This window comes from Microcaecilia unicolor, chromosome 5, assembly GCF_901765095.1.
Source record: "Microcaecilia unicolor chromosome 5, aMicUni1.1, whole genome shotgun sequence".
NCBI lineage: Eukaryota > Metazoa > Chordata > Amphibia > Gymnophiona > Siphonopidae > Microcaecilia > Microcaecilia unicolor.
The window spans coordinates 162,893,699-162,911,411 of NC_044035.1; the positions used below are offsets into that span (position 1 = coordinate 162,893,699).

The following is a 17,713-nucleotide window of genomic DNA, read 5'->3' on the forward strand; positions in this document are numbered from 1 at the left end:
GGCGCTAGCAAGGTTTTCCTCGGAGTGTGTGAAAAAGTGTGTGTGAGAGATGAAGTGTGTGTGTGAGTAAGAGAGAGAATGAGTGAGGGAGAGTGTGTGTGTGTTTGTGTCAGAGAGAGAGAGAGTGTGTGTGTGAGAGTGAGTGTGTGTGAGAGATACAGTGTGTGAGAGAGTGTATGTGAGAAACAGAGAGTGAGTGTGTGTGTGTGTGGGGCTCTGAGTTCCAGGACCTCATCCTTCCCTCCCTCCCTCTCCTCCCCTCCGAGTTCCAGGTCCCCCTTCTGTCCAAGGTGCAGGCCCCCCTCCCTCCCTCCCTCTCCTCTCCCTCTCTCTCCTCCCCTCCGAGTTCTTGGCCCCCCTTCCCTCCAAGTTCCATGCCCCCCTCCCTCTCCACCCTAGCGTGTTCCATGCCCCCCTTTCCTCGGAGTGTGTATGCTTGAGAGTGTGTGGGTGAGAGATGGAGTGTGTATGTGAGAGAGAATGAGTGAGAGAGAGAGACAGACAGTGTGTGTGTGTGTGTGTTTGTGTCAGAGAGAGAGAGTGTGTGAGAGACAGAGAGTGAGTGAGTGTGTGTGTGTGTGTGTGTGTGTGTGTGTGTGTGTGTGTGTGTGTGTGTGAGAAAGAGAAGCCTTCAAGTCTTGAAGCATTCGTGCGCTCTGTAAGGCTCCATCTCCTCAATTGACAGCATGTAGTTCTGGAATGTTGCAGGAATGTTTCAAGGCTTGAAGGCTTCATTTTCTCAGCTTCAGAATGTTGGAGGTGCGTTTTATTATACAGGATAATTGATAGTGAAGGGTAAAGCAAAGATGTAACATATAGATAGGTAAGAAAGTAGGATGAGTTAGAAAGTAAGGTGATTGATTTAAAGAAAGTTGCACATGAGGTCAAAGAAATGGTTAAATATTCAGCCGGTGATGAATGTGTTGGCCTCCCTCAAGTTAATTATCATATTAACTACGTAGTGTCCTAACCTTTATTTGAGGCTTTTCCTCCTTAGACAATTCTACTGCATGGTCAAACTGTAGATATCTCAATTTTTGATTGATTGATGAATGAAGTGAGGAGTGTGGTAGCCGTGTTAGTCCACTCTTAAGGTTATCAATAGAAATCAAACAAAATAAAACATAGAAAAGAAAATAAGATGATACCTTTTTTTATTGGACATAACTTAATACATTTCTTGATTAGCTTTCGAAGGTTGCCCTTCTTCGTCAGATCGGAAATAAGCAAATGTGCTAGCTGACAGTGTATATAAGTGAAAACATTCAAGCATTACTATGACAGTCTGACGGTGGGAGGATGGGGGTGGGTCGGAGGTATGCATGGGGACATCAAAGCATATCATTGATATTCTAACAGGATGGGTGTGGATAGGTGAGGGGTGGGGTGATCAACAGAGACATACAGCTTTATGGTTTATAATGGGTTAGGAACCCCAGATCCTTGTTAAGTCCTTTCTGTTGGGTGTTAAAATATTCAATCATTCTGACTTCAAAGGTCTTACGTTCTTGTATACTGAAAGGTACCTTTAAAACCATACTAAAGGAAAGAAAATTATTACGTTAAGAACCTAATTTTCTCTTCCTTGTCATCAAGCAGATGCAGCCATTACGTATGGGAAGTATCAAAGCAATCCCTAGATAGGGCGGTAACAAGCCACACCACGCGCCAGCACTTGCGCTCCAAAATGTGCATCCCTCCTGGCAGCCACATCCAGCCTGTAATGTCGGGCAAAAGAGAGCTTAGAAGCCCATGCTGCTGCACTACAAATCTCTTGAAGAGAGAGTGCTCCAGTTTCAGCCCAAGAAGAGGAAATTCCTCTAGTGGAATGCGCCTTAAAGACATCAGGTGGAGGCCGGCCGGCAAGCAAATAAGCTGAAAAGATAGATTCTTTAAGCCAGCGGGCAATAGTGGCTTTAGACGCTGGAGACCCTCTGCATGGCCCTGATAGCAAAACAAACAGATGATCAGAGGTCCTGAAAGAGTTAGTAACTCGCAGATACTGCAGCAGAGTCCTGCGCACGTCCAACAGGTGCAACTGCCCAAAAGATTCTGGAAACTCCTCCTTGACAAAGGAGGGCAAGAAAATAGGTTGGTTTAGGTGAAATGCTGAAACCACCTTAGGCAAGAAGGAAGGCATGGTCCGAACCGTGACCCCGGACTCCGAAAACTGCAGAAAAGGGTCTCTACAGGACAGCGCCTGGAGCTCTGACACCCGTCTCGCCGAAGTAATGGCCACTAAAAAGACGGCCTTCAGTGTCAAATCTTTCTCTGAAGCACGCCAAAGCGGTTCAAAGGGAGCACCCTGAAGGGCTTTCAGCACTAGCCCCAGGTTCCACGCTGGACAAGGTGCACGCACGGGAGGACGGAGCCGAAGCACCCCTCTAAGAAACCGTGCCACATCTGGATGAGCAGCTAAAGACACGCCTTCAACCTTGCCACGCAGGGAGGCCAACGCTGCCACTTGCACCCACAGGGAATTATAGGCCAAGCCTTTTTGTACACCATCCTGCAAAAAGTCCAGATTCGGCGAGACAGGAGCCCGCAGGGGTGTGATCTCTTTAGAAGCACACCAGACTTCAAACTGGCGCCAAATCCTGGCATAAGCCTCGGAAGTGGAACGCTTGCGGGCTTGCAGGAGAGAGTGGTAATTACTTTATTGGAATAGCCTTTGTCTCTCAATTGCGCCCTCTCAATCACCAGGCCATAAGACCAAATCGGCCGGCGTCCTCCATGGTCACCGGACCCTGTGACAACAGGTTGGGAACCAGAGGTAACTGAAGGGGATCCTCTACAAGCATCTGTCGGAGGTCCGCATACCAAGGCCTCCTGGGCCAATCCGGGGCGACAAGAACCACTTCTCCTGGATGCAGCCGAATCCGCAGGAGCACTCGCCCTATCAAGGGCCACGGAGGGAACACATACAGTAGGTCCGGAGGCCAGGGTTGAGCCAAGGCATCCAACCCCGCTGAGCGAGGATCTCTCCGTCTGCTGAAGAAGCACGGGACTTTGGCATTGGTGCTTGTTGCCATTAGATCCATCATGGGCTTGCCCCACTTGGCACATATCTGCAGGAATACTTCGTCTGCAAGTTCCCACTCCGCTGGATCGATCTGATACCTGCTTAGATAATCGGCTTGCACGTTGCTCTGACCTGCAATATGAGCTGCTGACAGAAACTGTAGATGCAGCTCGGCCCAGTGGCAAATTTGTTCGGCCTGCGCGGCTAGAGCTCTGCACTGAGTGCCGCCTTGTCGATTTATGTAGGCCACTGCTGTCGTGTTGTCCGACATCACTCTGACAGCCAATCCTTCCAGGGTCACTTGAAAGGCCAGAAGCGTCTGAAACACCGCTTTCAACTCTAGGCGGTTGATGGACCACTCCGACTCCTCGGGTGTCCATAGACCCTGGGCATGCTTCCCCTTGCAATGTGCGCCCCAGCCTTTTAGGCTGGCATCTGTCACCACTAGGCACCAATCGGGGAGCGCCAGCGGCATTCCTCGACGCAGCATGCTGTCTGAGAGCCACCACTCCATGCTGAGTCGGGCCGCAGGGAGCCAAGAGAGTCTGCATTGATATTCCTGAGATACTGGAGACCATCCTTGGAGTAGAGTATACTGTAGAGGTCTGAGGTGCGCTCTCGCCCAGGGCACCAGTTCCATGGTGGCTGTCATCGATCCAAGCAGCTGGACAATGTCCCAAGCTCGCGGGCGGGGCATCCTCAGGAGCAGACGGACCTGATTCTGAAGCTTGCACCGCCTTTGCTCGGGTAGGTACACATACCCCGAGACTGTGTCGAACCTGGCCCCCACATATTCTAGAGACTGCGAGGGGGTCAGTTGACTTTTGGCCAAATTGACGACCCAGCCCAGAGATTGAAGTACTGAGACCACTCTGGCTGTGAAATGCTGACTCTCTGCAGCAGAGTTGGCTCGAATGAGCCAGTCGTCCAGGTACGGGTGAACCCGAATACCCTCTCGCCTTAGAAAGGCAGCTACTACCACCATAACCTTCGAAAAGGTGCGGGGAGCTGTGGCGAGGCCAAAAGGCAAGGCCCAGTACTGGAAATGCTTTCCCATCACCGCAAACCTCAGAAACTTCTGGTGCGGGGGCCAAATTGGAATGTGCAAGTAAGCTTCTTTCAGGTCCAGAGACGTGAGAAACTCTCCTGGCTGTACCGCCTCAATGACGGAGCGCAGGGTTTCCATGTGAAAATGCCGCACTCTCAGGGACTTGTTTAATTCTTTTAAGTCCAGAATAGGGCGAAAAGACCCTCCTTTTCGCGGCACCACAAAGTAGATGGAGTAGCGGCTGCAGCTGTGTTCGGCGGGAGGTACCGGGGACACGGCCCCTATCTGAATCAGACCTTGCAAAGTCTCTTCTACCGCCGTCCGTTTGGCGGCAGAACCGCATCGGGACTCCACAAACAAGTCTCTTACAGGGGCGTGGAATTCTATTCTGTAACCATCTCTGATCAGGTCCAAGACCCACTGATCTGAGGAAATGTTGGCCCACTCCTCGGCAAAGAGGGAAAGACGTCCTCCGATGACAGGACTCGAGGAGAGGGCCGGCGCACCATCATTGAGAGGGTCGCCCCTGAACTCCAGGCCTTGAGCCAGCGGCTGCGGAACGTTTGTCCGAGCGAAAGGAGTTCCTCTGCTGAAAACGGGCACGAGAAGTGAACCCAGCAGAACGCCCCGGGCGGTACCTTCGAGCTTCACGGAAGCGAGGTCTATAAGAGGAGTGGACTGCCGCACCCTTAGGCCTATCTTCGGGCAAGCGCTGGGGTTTAGCCTCACTCAGGCCCTTCACAATTTTCTCCAACTCCTCACCAAACAGGAGAAGGCCTTGAAAGGGCAACTTCACCAACCTTTGCTTAGAGGCCATGTCCGCCGCCCAATGCCGTAGCCAAAGAAGACGGCGAGCCGCCACCGCTACTGCCATGTGTTTATCATAAAGGGCGTCAGCAAGAAAGGACAAGGCCGACTCCATCCGCGGAGCCACATCTGAAAAGGGCTCCGCTCTATCACCGGGCTGTTCCACTGCCTGTTGCAACCAAGCCAGGCAGGCTCTAGCAGCATAACAACTGCATGCAGATGCCCGAATAGTGAGACCTGCAAGTTCAAATGACCGTTTAAGTGCTGATTCCAGTCTACGGTCTTGAATATCCTTCAGGGCAACACCTCCTTCAACAGGGAGGGTAGTTCTCTTTGTCACAGCTGTGACTAGGGCATCCATTTTAGGCATAGCAAAGCGAGCCATATGCTCCTCACTCAGAGGGTATAATTGCCCCATAGCCCTGGAAACTTTCAACGGTCCCTCGGGGTCAGCCCATTGAGCCAAAATAAGCTCTTGGATGGAGTCATGCAAAGGAAAGGCTCGAGCAGACTTTTTGGTACTAGCCATCCTAGGATTCACAGAGGAGGCTGAGCCACTGTCAGGGTCCTCAATAGAGAGAGCCTGCAGGGTATCAGAAATAAGCGCTGGCAGCTCATCACGGTGGAAAATCCTCACCACGGAGGGATCGTCTAGATCCTGAGTCACTTCTGCACCAGACTCTGGCTCCTCAGACCATGAAGGCCTGCCAGAGTCCTCTGAATCCTCACAGCCCGACCACGGGGAGGGGGGGGGGAAATGGAGGTGCAGCACTCTCTGAAGGGGAATGAGCCCTTCTGCGCTTCATATTCTGACAATTATCAGGGAATAACGCCTCAGAGGGCATACCCAGGCTAGAATCCACCGGGGGGGGGGGGGGGGCATTAGACGAGGCCCCTGCAGGGCTTTGTGGGAGAGCTCTTTTAAGCATGTATGCTTTATGCATTAATAAGACAAAATCAGGGGAGAAAAACTCACCCTGGGCACCCGGATCTCTGCCGAGGCTAGTAGCTCTCAAATCAGCCTCACTCTGAGGCCTCCCCCCGGGCTCAGGACTCTCCGACTCAGCGGAGGTCGCGCCATGTGGTAAATTCAAAATGGCGTCCGCTGCCAGCTCAGAGCGCGAAGAATCATCACTCGCCATGCTCGGGCCGGCTCTAACGTCTGTACAGCACGATTTACAGAGCCCCGCTGCTGATCTGCGCTTGCCACACTTGGAACAGCGCTTTACATTCTCTGCAGCCATCGCCGAAAACGGCGGTAAAATTCAAAATGGCGGTTCGCGCCAAAATCGCCCCGATCGCTGGCCCACCCCGGAGAAGTCAGAAAACACTCTTACCTCACTGGACCGAGTATCACAGCTCCGGTCCCACAGAAAAAGGCAAGGAAAAACCTCTGTTCCTTTTTTTTTTAATGCTGTGAGGAAAGCAGAGGTAAATAGAACTCTGGAGGCTCAGGTGAGTGGGAAAGGTAGGGAAAGGGCGAACCTATGTGCCTGCATCCACTGTTGGTGGGGAAGGACAGGGAAAGCTAACCAATGTGTCCACATCCACGGAGGTATGGGTAAGGCAGGGAAAGGGCGAACCTATGTGCCTTTAAAGTGAAGCTGCTATAGCCTCCAACACCCCGGCTAACAACTGGCAAGCCAGGAGCCACCTCCAGGCAGATTTGTGATGGAGCTCGAAGATGCTACAACCACTCTGCTTAGGGGAGATAGAGATTACTGAAGGAGAGGCAGTGGAGCAAGCTGGTATGAGGCACTGAAAAAAGTGTGCTCTCTATCTCCCTCTGCTGGTTGATGGACACAACCTATCTGTAATGGCTGCATCTGCTTGATGACAAGGAAAAAAATATTTTCGGGCGTGCGTAAAAAATGAAATTATCTCATGGGCCACGTAGTAGCCGGGCGGTAACCTGGAATTGCCATGCGTTGGGTGCGCGTAGGTGCTTACATGGCTTAGTAAAAGGGCACCTTAGAACCCTGATGATACAGTCAGGCTAATTCTTGAACTGTACGTGTGCAACTAGTATTTTATTTATTTTCATTTCTACCCCACGCTTTCCCACTCATGGCAGGCTCAATGTGGCAGGCAATGGAGGGTTAAGTGACTTGCCCAGAGTCACAAGGAGCTGCCTGTGCCGGGAATCAAACTCAGTTCCTCAGTTCCCCAGGGACCAAAGTCCACCACCCTAACCACTAGGCCACTCCTCCACTGTAGTACTGTTTCAGTCTTTAGGTTCTGTGTTTTTACCACAAGCTCAACAGCACCTATTTTGGATGTTCTGTGGATGATCTGTAATGTACCTGAATCAGAGATTATAACATTACATTATCCAGAATTTCTATTCTGCTCACACCACAATATCGGTTTGGAGCAGGTTACAGTCAAGATTAGCCAGTAACATACAACAGGGAATTACAAATAACAATAGAATAGAATACAAAAACCCAGAATTAGACCAATAATCATTTGATCTGAAATTTCCAAGTACGGCTATGGGAGAGGGGGGTAATGTGAAAAGAAGTTGTAGAAGTGAGATGTCCCACTCATTCTCCCTAAGCCCTTCCCCATTTACCTGCTTTTCTCCCACCCTCAGTGGTTATCTGGATGAGCTACACCAAATACTGTTGAGGTTCCTGTAAACACACAGCACATGGGACTTTCACAATCACTGTACAGGACAGGTGAGAGACTTGACATCCACCAAACAAACTGGAAATGCCATTAGAGGGAGACTGTAGAATGAGTTCAGACTAGAGAATGACACGGGGACAAAGTTTGTCCCCATCCTGCCCCTGTAAGTTCTGTTTCTATCCCCATCCCATCCCCGCAGGTTCTGTCTCCATCCCCGCCCCATCCCTGCAGGTTCTGTTCTGTCCCCGTCCCTATATGCTCTGTCCACTTCTGCAAAAGCCTTGAACAATTTTGATTTTATATTTAAATCTTTTTATTAAAGTACAAAAAGAAACAATATGCTGTGCAACTATTGTGTATAAATTACAAATAGAAAACAATAATAACAGCGAACAGCTATAATAACCCTCCTCACCACCACCCTCTACCCTTCCAATCCCAACAATAGCTGATTTCTACTACCCCAAGGAATCCTAATCCACCCTGTTAAACTGTCCAGGGGACAATATGCCCTAGAAGCACTGTTTTGTTTTTTTAATCTGTGGATGAAGAAGTCATCAACAATCTCAGGATTCAGTCTAGCTCTCCTGTAGTCCTTCCTGTAATAGAAGATGTCTTCTTAGAAGACTGGTGGTTGGGAGGCAGGGATAGTGCTGGGCAGACTTATACGGTCTGTGCCAGAGCCGGTGGTGGGAGGCAGGGATAGTGCTGGGCAGACTTATACGGTCTGTGCCCTGAAGAACACAGGTACAAATCAAAGTAGGGTATACACAAAAAGTAGCACATATGAGTTATCTTGTTGGGCAGACTGGATGGACCGTGCAGGTCTTTTTCTGCAGTCATCTACTATGTTACTATGTTAAGATGTGCTGGTAGCAGGATGTACAGGATCCCCCATGCAAATTTTGCTAGTTGTGGTCAGCATGATTGCTTGTTTTTCCAAAAAAATCAAAATATCATTGTCTGCATCACTCAAACATAAACAACAGTCCAGTTCATTAACAGGCTTCAAAGTAAAAAATGACATGGGGACAAAGTTTGTCCCCGTCCCTATGGGCCCTGTCCCCATCCTCACCCCGTCTCTGTGGGATCTGCCTCCGTCCCCGTGGGATCTGTCCCCGCCCCTTCCCTGCAAGCTCTGTCCCCGTCCCCATCCCTGCGTCATTCTGTAGTTCAGACACTTTCCAGAGTAAGCAGTGTGCTTCTGCTACTCGTACCACACATCCATTGTCCTTGTTCCAAGTTTCCTTCTCCCTTTGCTCAAAAATGTATTTCTACACCACTTCAAACTGTACTATTGTTAGCCAGCTCCTACCTAACCCTGTGTGAATAGAATTTGCTCCAACTGACTGACTTTTGCAATTGTAAGGCAGAAGTTCAAAAACAGTAGATAAAAAACAACAAAGCAGTGGAATCAAATGCATTTATTGGAACAATACCCGACGTGGCCACGTTTCGCCCTCAGGCTGCGTCAGGGGTACAAACTATCAAAAGTGTATGTAAATATATCATACACACTAGTAGTTCCAAAAATCTAGTTCCATTTATCTGCTACTTCCAACTGAACTGATATGCATTAGTTGGAAGTAGCAGATAAATGGAACTAGATGCATTTGATTCCACTGCTTTGTTGTTTTTTATCTACTGTTTTGTCAGCAGTTGTGTGCCTTTTTGGTTTTTTTTGTTTAGAAGTTCAAAAACAGACATTTTAGTGCAGAAGTCTTTAAAAAAAACAAGGGCTTCTTATTTTTCTAACCTAAGGAAAGTTGTAAAGAATTATACATAGAGGACTGAAAATGTCTGTCTATTTGGGGGCAAAATAACTCTTTGAACATTTACCAGAACAAGACCAAAATTGGCATGTGGGAAAAAAAGGTTCGAAAATGGGGCAGAGGAGACTTCAAGTTCCAGAGAAATAAACTCTCCCCAAACATGGCCCAATGGATTTCTGTGAGAGAAGGAGTTCTAGCTTCTGCAGTGCAGAAACTTAGATACAGTGAAACAAAGCAGTTAGCGAATTGCTCCTTTCCAGCTGCCTTCTACTTTTCTACCCCCCCCCCTCCAAAACTAAGCCCCACAACCACCCCATCACCCACCAACTACCATCAACCCCATAACCACCTCCAGAGATACCCCATCACCCTAAAACAATCCCAATTACCTTATCACCCACAATCACCCTTACCTCGCAACCACCTCCACAACTTCCCCAGCTTCCCCATGCCCCAAAGCCACTACAACTATCACATAACCTCCCTCCAAACTTCTCAACACCCCATCACTCTCCAACTATCCTATCACCCCTATTCACACCCCCTAAAAATAACCCCTACAACTACCCCATCATCCCCAACTACCCCACCCCCCCAAAAAAAACAATCCCTCACAACTACTCTGAAAACAAAACTCCAAAACTACCCCTAGAATGCCAAACATCAACCTACACCTACCAACCCCAACATTACACTCACTCCCAAATGTTCCCTCATCCCTGCTCTAAATCAAAGAAACACACAGACAATACAGCTACACATACATGTATGCTGATAGGAACACGCACACTCTCTCTCACATACATGGAGGAGCTGGAAAGAATTCCATAAGCCATGTTCCACATGCTTTTTCCACCTGTTCTTTTGTGACATCTTCCATATTGTTAGTTAGCAATTTTCTGCCACAAAGTCCCAGTTGTTAAGGAGAAGTAGAGTCAATCCTAATTTAGGGGTCCTTTTACAAAGCCTTGGTAAAAAGCGGCCTGTGGTGGCACCTCTTTCTGGCATGCGCTGGGCCACTTTTCACCATGGCTGGGGAAAAGGCCATTTTTTAATGGGCCATGCATCTATTTACGGCATGAACCCTTACCACCAGCCACTGACCTAGTGGTAAGGACTAATGTGCTACCTGTGCGGTAACCATGCAATGTGTGCCAACATGGCCGCGCTGCCGATTACTGCCGGGAATGCCCCCGCGGTAGAAAATAGAAAAATATTTTCTACCGCAGGATTTAGCGTGTGCCAAACCAGAATTACTGCCGGGCGCATGCACTACCCCGGAGATAGTGCCGATTTGGAATGCGCTACCTCCGCATTAGCCCTCCCGCGGCTTTTTAAAAGGGTCCCTATGTTTCTTTGTATCAATGACCTTCTAGTTTCAGTCTGTGTAACAAAACCATATTTTCTACTCAGAACTAATGCGCATGTTTGTTCAAGGGTCAGCTTCTATGAGACTTCCCTCCAAACAACAATACTTCTTTCATGATCCTTCAAGACTCCCTTGACATGTCCTGAAGCTTTGGTGTCAAAAGGTCACAGAGGGGTCGATATTCAGCCACCGATGTTATGTCCGGAAATTGAATGCAAGGCTATGTCCAGGTTTTGGCAGTGAATTTCCGGGTTTGCGGAGCTGGCTAAAACATAGCCAGTGAAGTACAATATTCCACACTTAACTGGTTATGAGGCACCACATAAAGAAAGTACTGACTTTTATGTAGTGTTATTTATGCGGTGAACTTGGCCGGTTGAGTGCTGAATATCGGCATTTAACTAGCCAAGTGCTGACTCCACCCCCTGAATGCCCCCCCTAACCAGTTAAGTGCCGCTGAAAATGGTTAGACCCAAACAAGACTTTGTGCTGGCCAGGAGCCGTTTCTGGCCAGTTAAATTTATGTATTTATTTTTAGATTTATACCCCACATTATCCCGAACGCACTGGAGTTCAGTGTGGCTTACAATAAATAAAACAACAGGAAAGATTTTATCAAGTTAACAGCAGAGTAGCACAGATAAGAACTAAATAGTAAACCACTGATGGCCAGTTATAATCTAACACACTCCATCAATAGGTAGGAATCTCTCAAAGAGGAAAGTTTTCAGTCTTTTGCGAAATTCCAAGTGATCAGGCTGACCCTTGATTCAGGGGCGTAGCCAGACACCCACCCCCACACACATACCTTTTAATAGCAGATTTTCACCAGCAGCAAGCAGCAACCAATACACACTGCTCATGTTGGCCCCACAGCATGTATCAGTTGCTGCTCGATGCAGGCGAAGATCTGCTATTTACAAGGTATGCAGGAGGGACAGTTGTTGGGAGTTTTTGGCTGGTGGGGCTTGGGAATCCCTGCCAGCATCATCATACGTGTGCTGCTACTGGGTGGGCCTGGGCCCACTCAGGCCCACCCTTGGCTATGCTATCGCCTTGATTGCCATTGGCAGTCTGCGGAGTGAACTGATTTATAACGCACTCTGTTGCAATCTGGACGATAAAATCTAAGGTAGTCCTTAGAACCATATTGTGTAGGGGAATAGTTATTAAGGGCTGCATGTAATCCGGTGTCAAAAATATATAATTCAAAAATAATCCTGGCTTTAATGGGCAGCCAGTGCAGCTTTCATAATAATGGAGTGGCTCTGTTGACCCCAGAATACCAAAGTTATGAGGTTAGGCAGAAAGGCAAATAAACAGAAAAATATACACACACAGGGTGGTTGCATATGCCACTTCCCTTGGAAAGGAAGTTAAAATTGGCTATAAGCTCATGAACAGAATGGAGGAAAACTGAGACAAATTAAATTGACTCCTGATGGCATAGGCCTACTACCCAGCTCTAACTCAGTTCTAAGTAGGACAGTCTCCATTTTACCATACAATTGTTTTAGGGGTCCTTTTACTAAGATGCTGTAAAATGGGGCCTGCGCTAGCATCAGCGTGTGATTTTGATGCACTGAGGCCCCCTTTTACCACAGCAGGTAATAGGCTGTCTTTTTTTTTTTTTTTTTTTAAGAAATGGCCATACGGTGAACCACTTACCACTCAGCCATTTCAGGGGGGAGCACTTACTGCCACCCACTGAGATGGAAGTAAGGGCTCCTGCGCTAACTCAGTGGCAACTGGGCAGTGTGCAGCAATGTGAAATTACTGCTGAGTAAGCACCTGGCGCTACAAAAATAAAAAATATTTTTATAGCACCGGAAATGGCGCACACTGGGGGTGGGAACTACTGCCGTGCTCCTGCAGTAGCCCGCAGTAGTTCCAGAATAGCGAGCGGTAAGCCTGCGTTGGGCTTACCGTCACTTAGTAAAAGACCCCCTAAATGCATTACCTTCCCTATGTATGGGCTGGATGTGGGGTCTGAACACTTATGTGGAAAAAGCAAATGGAGAGTAAGAACAATAAGGATGTATGGAAAATATTGAACAGAATATTGAACAGAATATTGAGCAAAATATTGAACAGAATTCAAGAAATACAGGGATAGCACAGATGATCCTAAGTGGTAGAAAAAACAAAGTGTGAAGCTAGATATCATGAAGCATCTGTGATGTTGCAGTAGAAAGACAGATTAACTGCTGTTATACACTCAGTTTCTGTATTACAAAAGCTGCAGTGGCGTAGGAAGGGGGAGGGGCGGTCCCGCTGGGGGGTGTCGGCGCCTCGCTGGTTCCTTGCTCTCTGTGCCTTGGAACAGGTTACTTCCTGTTCCGGGGCAGAGAGAGCAAGGAACCAGCGAGGCGCCGACACCCCCCAGCGGCGTGCACTCGGCGGATTGGCTCTCCCGCCCTGCCCCTCACCGCTTTCCAGGTATGTTCTCACGGGGGGGGGGAGGGGGGGTTGCGCTATGGAGGGGGGAGGGTGCGTCGCGCTGCACCCGGGGGGGGGGGGGGGGTCCGCCCCGGGTGTCAGCTGCCCTTGCGACGCCACTGAAAAGCTGAAACATTTATGATGGTGTTACTGGTCAAAAGTTTCAATTTTGTTTTAATCAAATTATCTGTATGCTTCCCAGTATCTAAATTATGCATTTTTGTGTACTGCAACCACAAACTATATGGATCAATTTATGTTTAGGTTCCATTGGTGTCAGAAAGTTTTGACTTATGAAGCAACTGATCAGCTTAAGAGAGGGAATCCGCTACGGAATTTGGAAAAGACTTCTCCCCTATGGGCATCAACGTCTCCCACGCTACTGCATAATACAGATATTCATATTGTGCATATGTTAATGACTCACCGGAAATCCAGGAAATCCTCTAGTTCCAGGCTGACCCTGAAAATAGGACAGAGAAAAAGAAGTTAGCAGCAGTCATATTACTTTTCCAAGTTATAGTGGTGATACACTCAAAAACTATTCTGTATTGTCACAACCATCATGTTAATTATTTCTCTTCTTCTTTCATCAAACCAGACTGGTGAAATTTTCATGTGCCCCAAATGCTCTTTTACTGTTTAAGAGGGGAGATAGCTACTTGAGGTATCTTAGAATACTTGGAGGCATATTTTCAAAGCACTTTGGGAGGCTAAGTTCCATAGGTTTCTATGGAACTTTGGGAGGCTAAGTGCTTTGAAAATGAGCTTGTTGGTAAACAAGAAACAGGAGAATAATATTCCACACTACAAGGCAAAACACAAGAAAACAGGAGTTGATGAATAACACACCAACCAATGGTGTCCACTACAGCTTTAATAATATCTTCCAAAATCTGTACAATAATTTCTAAACCAGTGTTTCCCAGGTCCAGTCCTGGAGTACCCCTTGCCAGTCAGGTTTTCAGGACATTCACAATGAATATGCATGAACTTGATTTGCATACATTCCCTCCATTATATGCAAATCTCTTTCAGGCACATACATTGTGGATATCCTGAAAACCTGACTGGCAAGGGGTACTCCAGGACAGGAAACACTGTTCTAAATGACTCGACATGGGCCATGTTTTAGCTGAATAGCCTGCATCTGGAGTCTGAGATTGTTCAAAGCAAATAATTCATTAGATTCTATATATCACGCCTAAACATTGTCGCTGAAAAAAAATATGCCTAGGCGTCCTATATAATAAAACGCACCTCCAACATTCTGAAGCTGACTGCATGGCTGAGGCATTCCTGCTCTCTGTATCCATCTCCTGAATTGACATCACGTACTTCCGTGTTCGTCACAAGCAGAAGTGACCAACCACACGAGGTTTCTCGGCTTCAGAATGTTGGAGGTGCATTCTATTAAATAGGATTGGTCAGTTCCTTGAAGCACAGCCAGAGCTCAGTGTCCTGCACAGTAACGCTCAGACACCAGAGAGAGAGGAGGGGGGGCCTGACACCAGACAGAGGAAGGGAGGGGGGAGGTATCTCTGTCACACACACACTCTCTCTCTCACAGTCAATGTCTTTCTCTTTCTCACTCTCACACACTGACTCTCACACAATCTATGTCTCACCCTGTACCACATTCACTCTCTATGTGTCACACAGTCACTCACACACTCCCTTGGTCTCATACACTCAGTCTCAAAGAGAGTCTGTGTCTCACACACACTCTCTCTCACACACACTGTATCTGTGTGAAACACACTCTCTCTCACAGACACACTCGCACCCAGACTCACTCTCTCTCTCACACACACACACTCGCACATTCACTCTCTCTCTCACACACAGTCAATCTCACATACACTCTCTCAAACATACACACTCCGAGGAAAACCTTGCTAGCGCCCGATTCATTTGTGCCAGAAACGGGCCTTTTTTACTAGTATTCTATAAACCACATCTAAATTTAGGCACAATTTATAAATTTAGGTGTAGTTTACAGAATATGCCCAACAGCCATTTTCTGCGAGTATATTTAGTCATGGCCATTTACACCAATGAAAACCTGGTGTAAATGTCAACGCCTAAATTACGTGTGAAACGGACATAATCTATAACAGTGTGCGTAAATTCTAGAAACATCCATGGCCCGCCTATGCCCCTCCTCCCATGGCTACACCCCCTTTTCAGATCCACGTCTTTGAATTTACATGCATCACTTTATAGAATATGTTTAGACATTTGTGTGCATAAATTCTAATTAATGCCAATTAGTGTCAATAATTGCTTAAGTTCAATTACCAGCACTGATTGGCTTGTTAAGCTAATTAAGCTGCGTGCACAAATCCAGAATACAACTGGATTTGTGTGTGCAACTCAAGTCACACTATATAGAATCTGGGGGATAATATCCTCAATAAGGAAATCTGGAAGAGCTGTGTCAACATGTTGATGATAAACTGTGTACCACAAACACGCAGCCTACATGTACGATAATACCTCCACTGCATACAAGCCAAATGAGGAGCCAAATTGCTATTCAGCTGAAACACAGCCCGTGCCGAGTTGTTTAGAAGATAGTGCACAGATTTTGGAAGATATTATTAAAACTTTGGTGGACACCATTGGTTGGTGTGTTATTTGTCAACTTCACTGTTTTCTTGTGGTTAGAATAATTGGTGCCATTTAACAAGATGAGAAAACAGCAGATGCTCTGGTGCTGCTCCTTCACCTTATAGCATCAGACTTATCTAAGAGCCATCTCAATCAAATACAGTTAAATAAACTAAGGTTCTGAACAGTAAGTTCAGCAGAATCTTCTGGTACAGAAGGTCTTGTTTCTTTATAGAGGGGCAAAGTCTCGTTAGGTTACAGAGCACTAATCCACTCAACTCACATCTTAGCATCTTCAGCACCAGATGGCTGAAGAAAACTGTCATAGTGTTACAAAACCTTTAACCTTTAAGTCACTGGTCAGTAAGCACTTAAAAAGCTGGCTTTTGTTAAATAAGTTTCTTGTTTCAGCCTAGTTCTAAGAGCCACCACAGTCATGTTCAACTGATGTCTCTGCCAAATTTCTAGAAATCAGTGAATTCTGCTGAACACGCCAAATTTCTGGAAATCAGTGAATTCTGCTGAACACGTTGCCCTGATTTGCGACAAGGAGGAAGGGAGTATCTCAGGCAGTACTGAAAACTACGAACAGAGAAAGGGCCTTGCTGGGTCAAACCATGACCTATCCAGCATAATATCCTATCTCCCACAGTGCCAATCTGGGTCACTTGGAAGGAGCTGAGCATTAGTTATCCCCCTTACTCCTGATGCCCCCTCCCCAGCAGGCACATCCTCCATTACATATCCCCCTCCCAAAGCCCTCCAATGACACCTCCTACAGCCCCCCTGCAGCCCTCCTACCCCCCCCCCCCAGGACTTCCTCGCCCCAAAGCCCTCCTACCCTTTTGTAGTCCTCTCCCTCACAGGCCTACCTTTACAAATCTCTGGTGTCTAGTAGGTAAGGGCAGAAACAATCCTCAATTACCTCTGCACATACTCTTGCCCGATTGCTTAAGCTAAGGACTGAACATCAACCTCAAAATAACAAAGTAAGTTCTTCAGGCAACATATCAACATGGCTGAATTCTCACCTTGGGTTTATACTGATAAGCTATAACACTATGGCACTCATTTTCAAAGCAGATGGAGGTTTCAAAATGCCCCAGAAAAGGTCCATCTGCCAAAAACATCCAAATCGCAATTTTAGAAAGGCAGAATTTGGACGTCCTACACTGCGATTCGTCCAAATAGTAAAGGGCATGATGTGGGCGTGTTTGGGGCAGGACTAGGGAAGGCCCAAAGACAGGATGTCCAACAGTGTTAATCATGCAGGAAGAAACATCCAAATCAAAAAAGAAGGGTGCCCTAAGTTAGACTTGTTTCAATCACATCCAGGGTACAAAAAGCTGCCCTGATTGAGTAGCTGACTATTAGAGGGATTAAGGCATGACCCCTCCTTCATCCCCCAGTGGTTAGTCTCCCTCCCTCATCCCTGAAAGGGAAATGAGGCTCCCTGATGACATAAGGTATTGTAGGCATTTTGAACACAGCAGCAAGCAGTCTGAAGGGTAGCCTACTGGTTATTACAGTAGACTGTAAACCAGGGGACCCAGGTTCAAATCCTACTTTAACTCTCTTTTTCTTTTTAACCTCCAAAAACAGAGATATACCTACTGTACCTAAATATTAAAGACACCTACAAGCCTGAGGGCTACTGAGGTGGTGTACAATCAGGTACAGTAGGTATTTTCCTCTGTTGAGGGCTCACGATTGAAAATAACAGCGGCAGTGAAATATGAACCTGGCTGCCCTGGATTAAAGTCCACTGTACTGACCACTAGACTGCCCCTCTGCTCTGCAGGGATGTGTGTGTGGCCATTTTCATACAAATGCTGCCAGACAGATGTCCTCGTTTTTTCGCTGTTCATAATTTGAACATTTTATTTTGGAAAATGGCTGTTCATTGTGGACTTTCTCACTTATTTTTGAACAAGAAACCCCACCATTTTTCCTGTTTGAAATTGGCTATGAGATAGATGGGGTTTTTTGGACGTTGAGTGGGACATCCC

The 17,713-nt window shown here is 47.2% G+C and overlaps 1 protein-coding gene across 3 annotated transcripts in view; it reads right to left on the reverse strand.

The window, feature by feature from the left end:
• Positions 1 to 17,713, reverse strand: part of COL13A1 (collagen type XIII alpha 1 chain) — a 1,024,165-nt gene that overhangs the window by 650,787 nt on the left and 355,665 nt on the right. For all 3 annotated transcript variants that reach the window (XM_030203528.1, XM_030203531.1, XM_030203529.1), the window contains exon 9: positions 13,519 to 13,554. In XM_030203528.1, the coding sequence (XP_030059388.1) occupies positions 13,519 to 13,554 (36 nt within the window). The remainder of the gene's footprint in view (positions 1 to 13,518; positions 13,555 to 17,713) is intronic.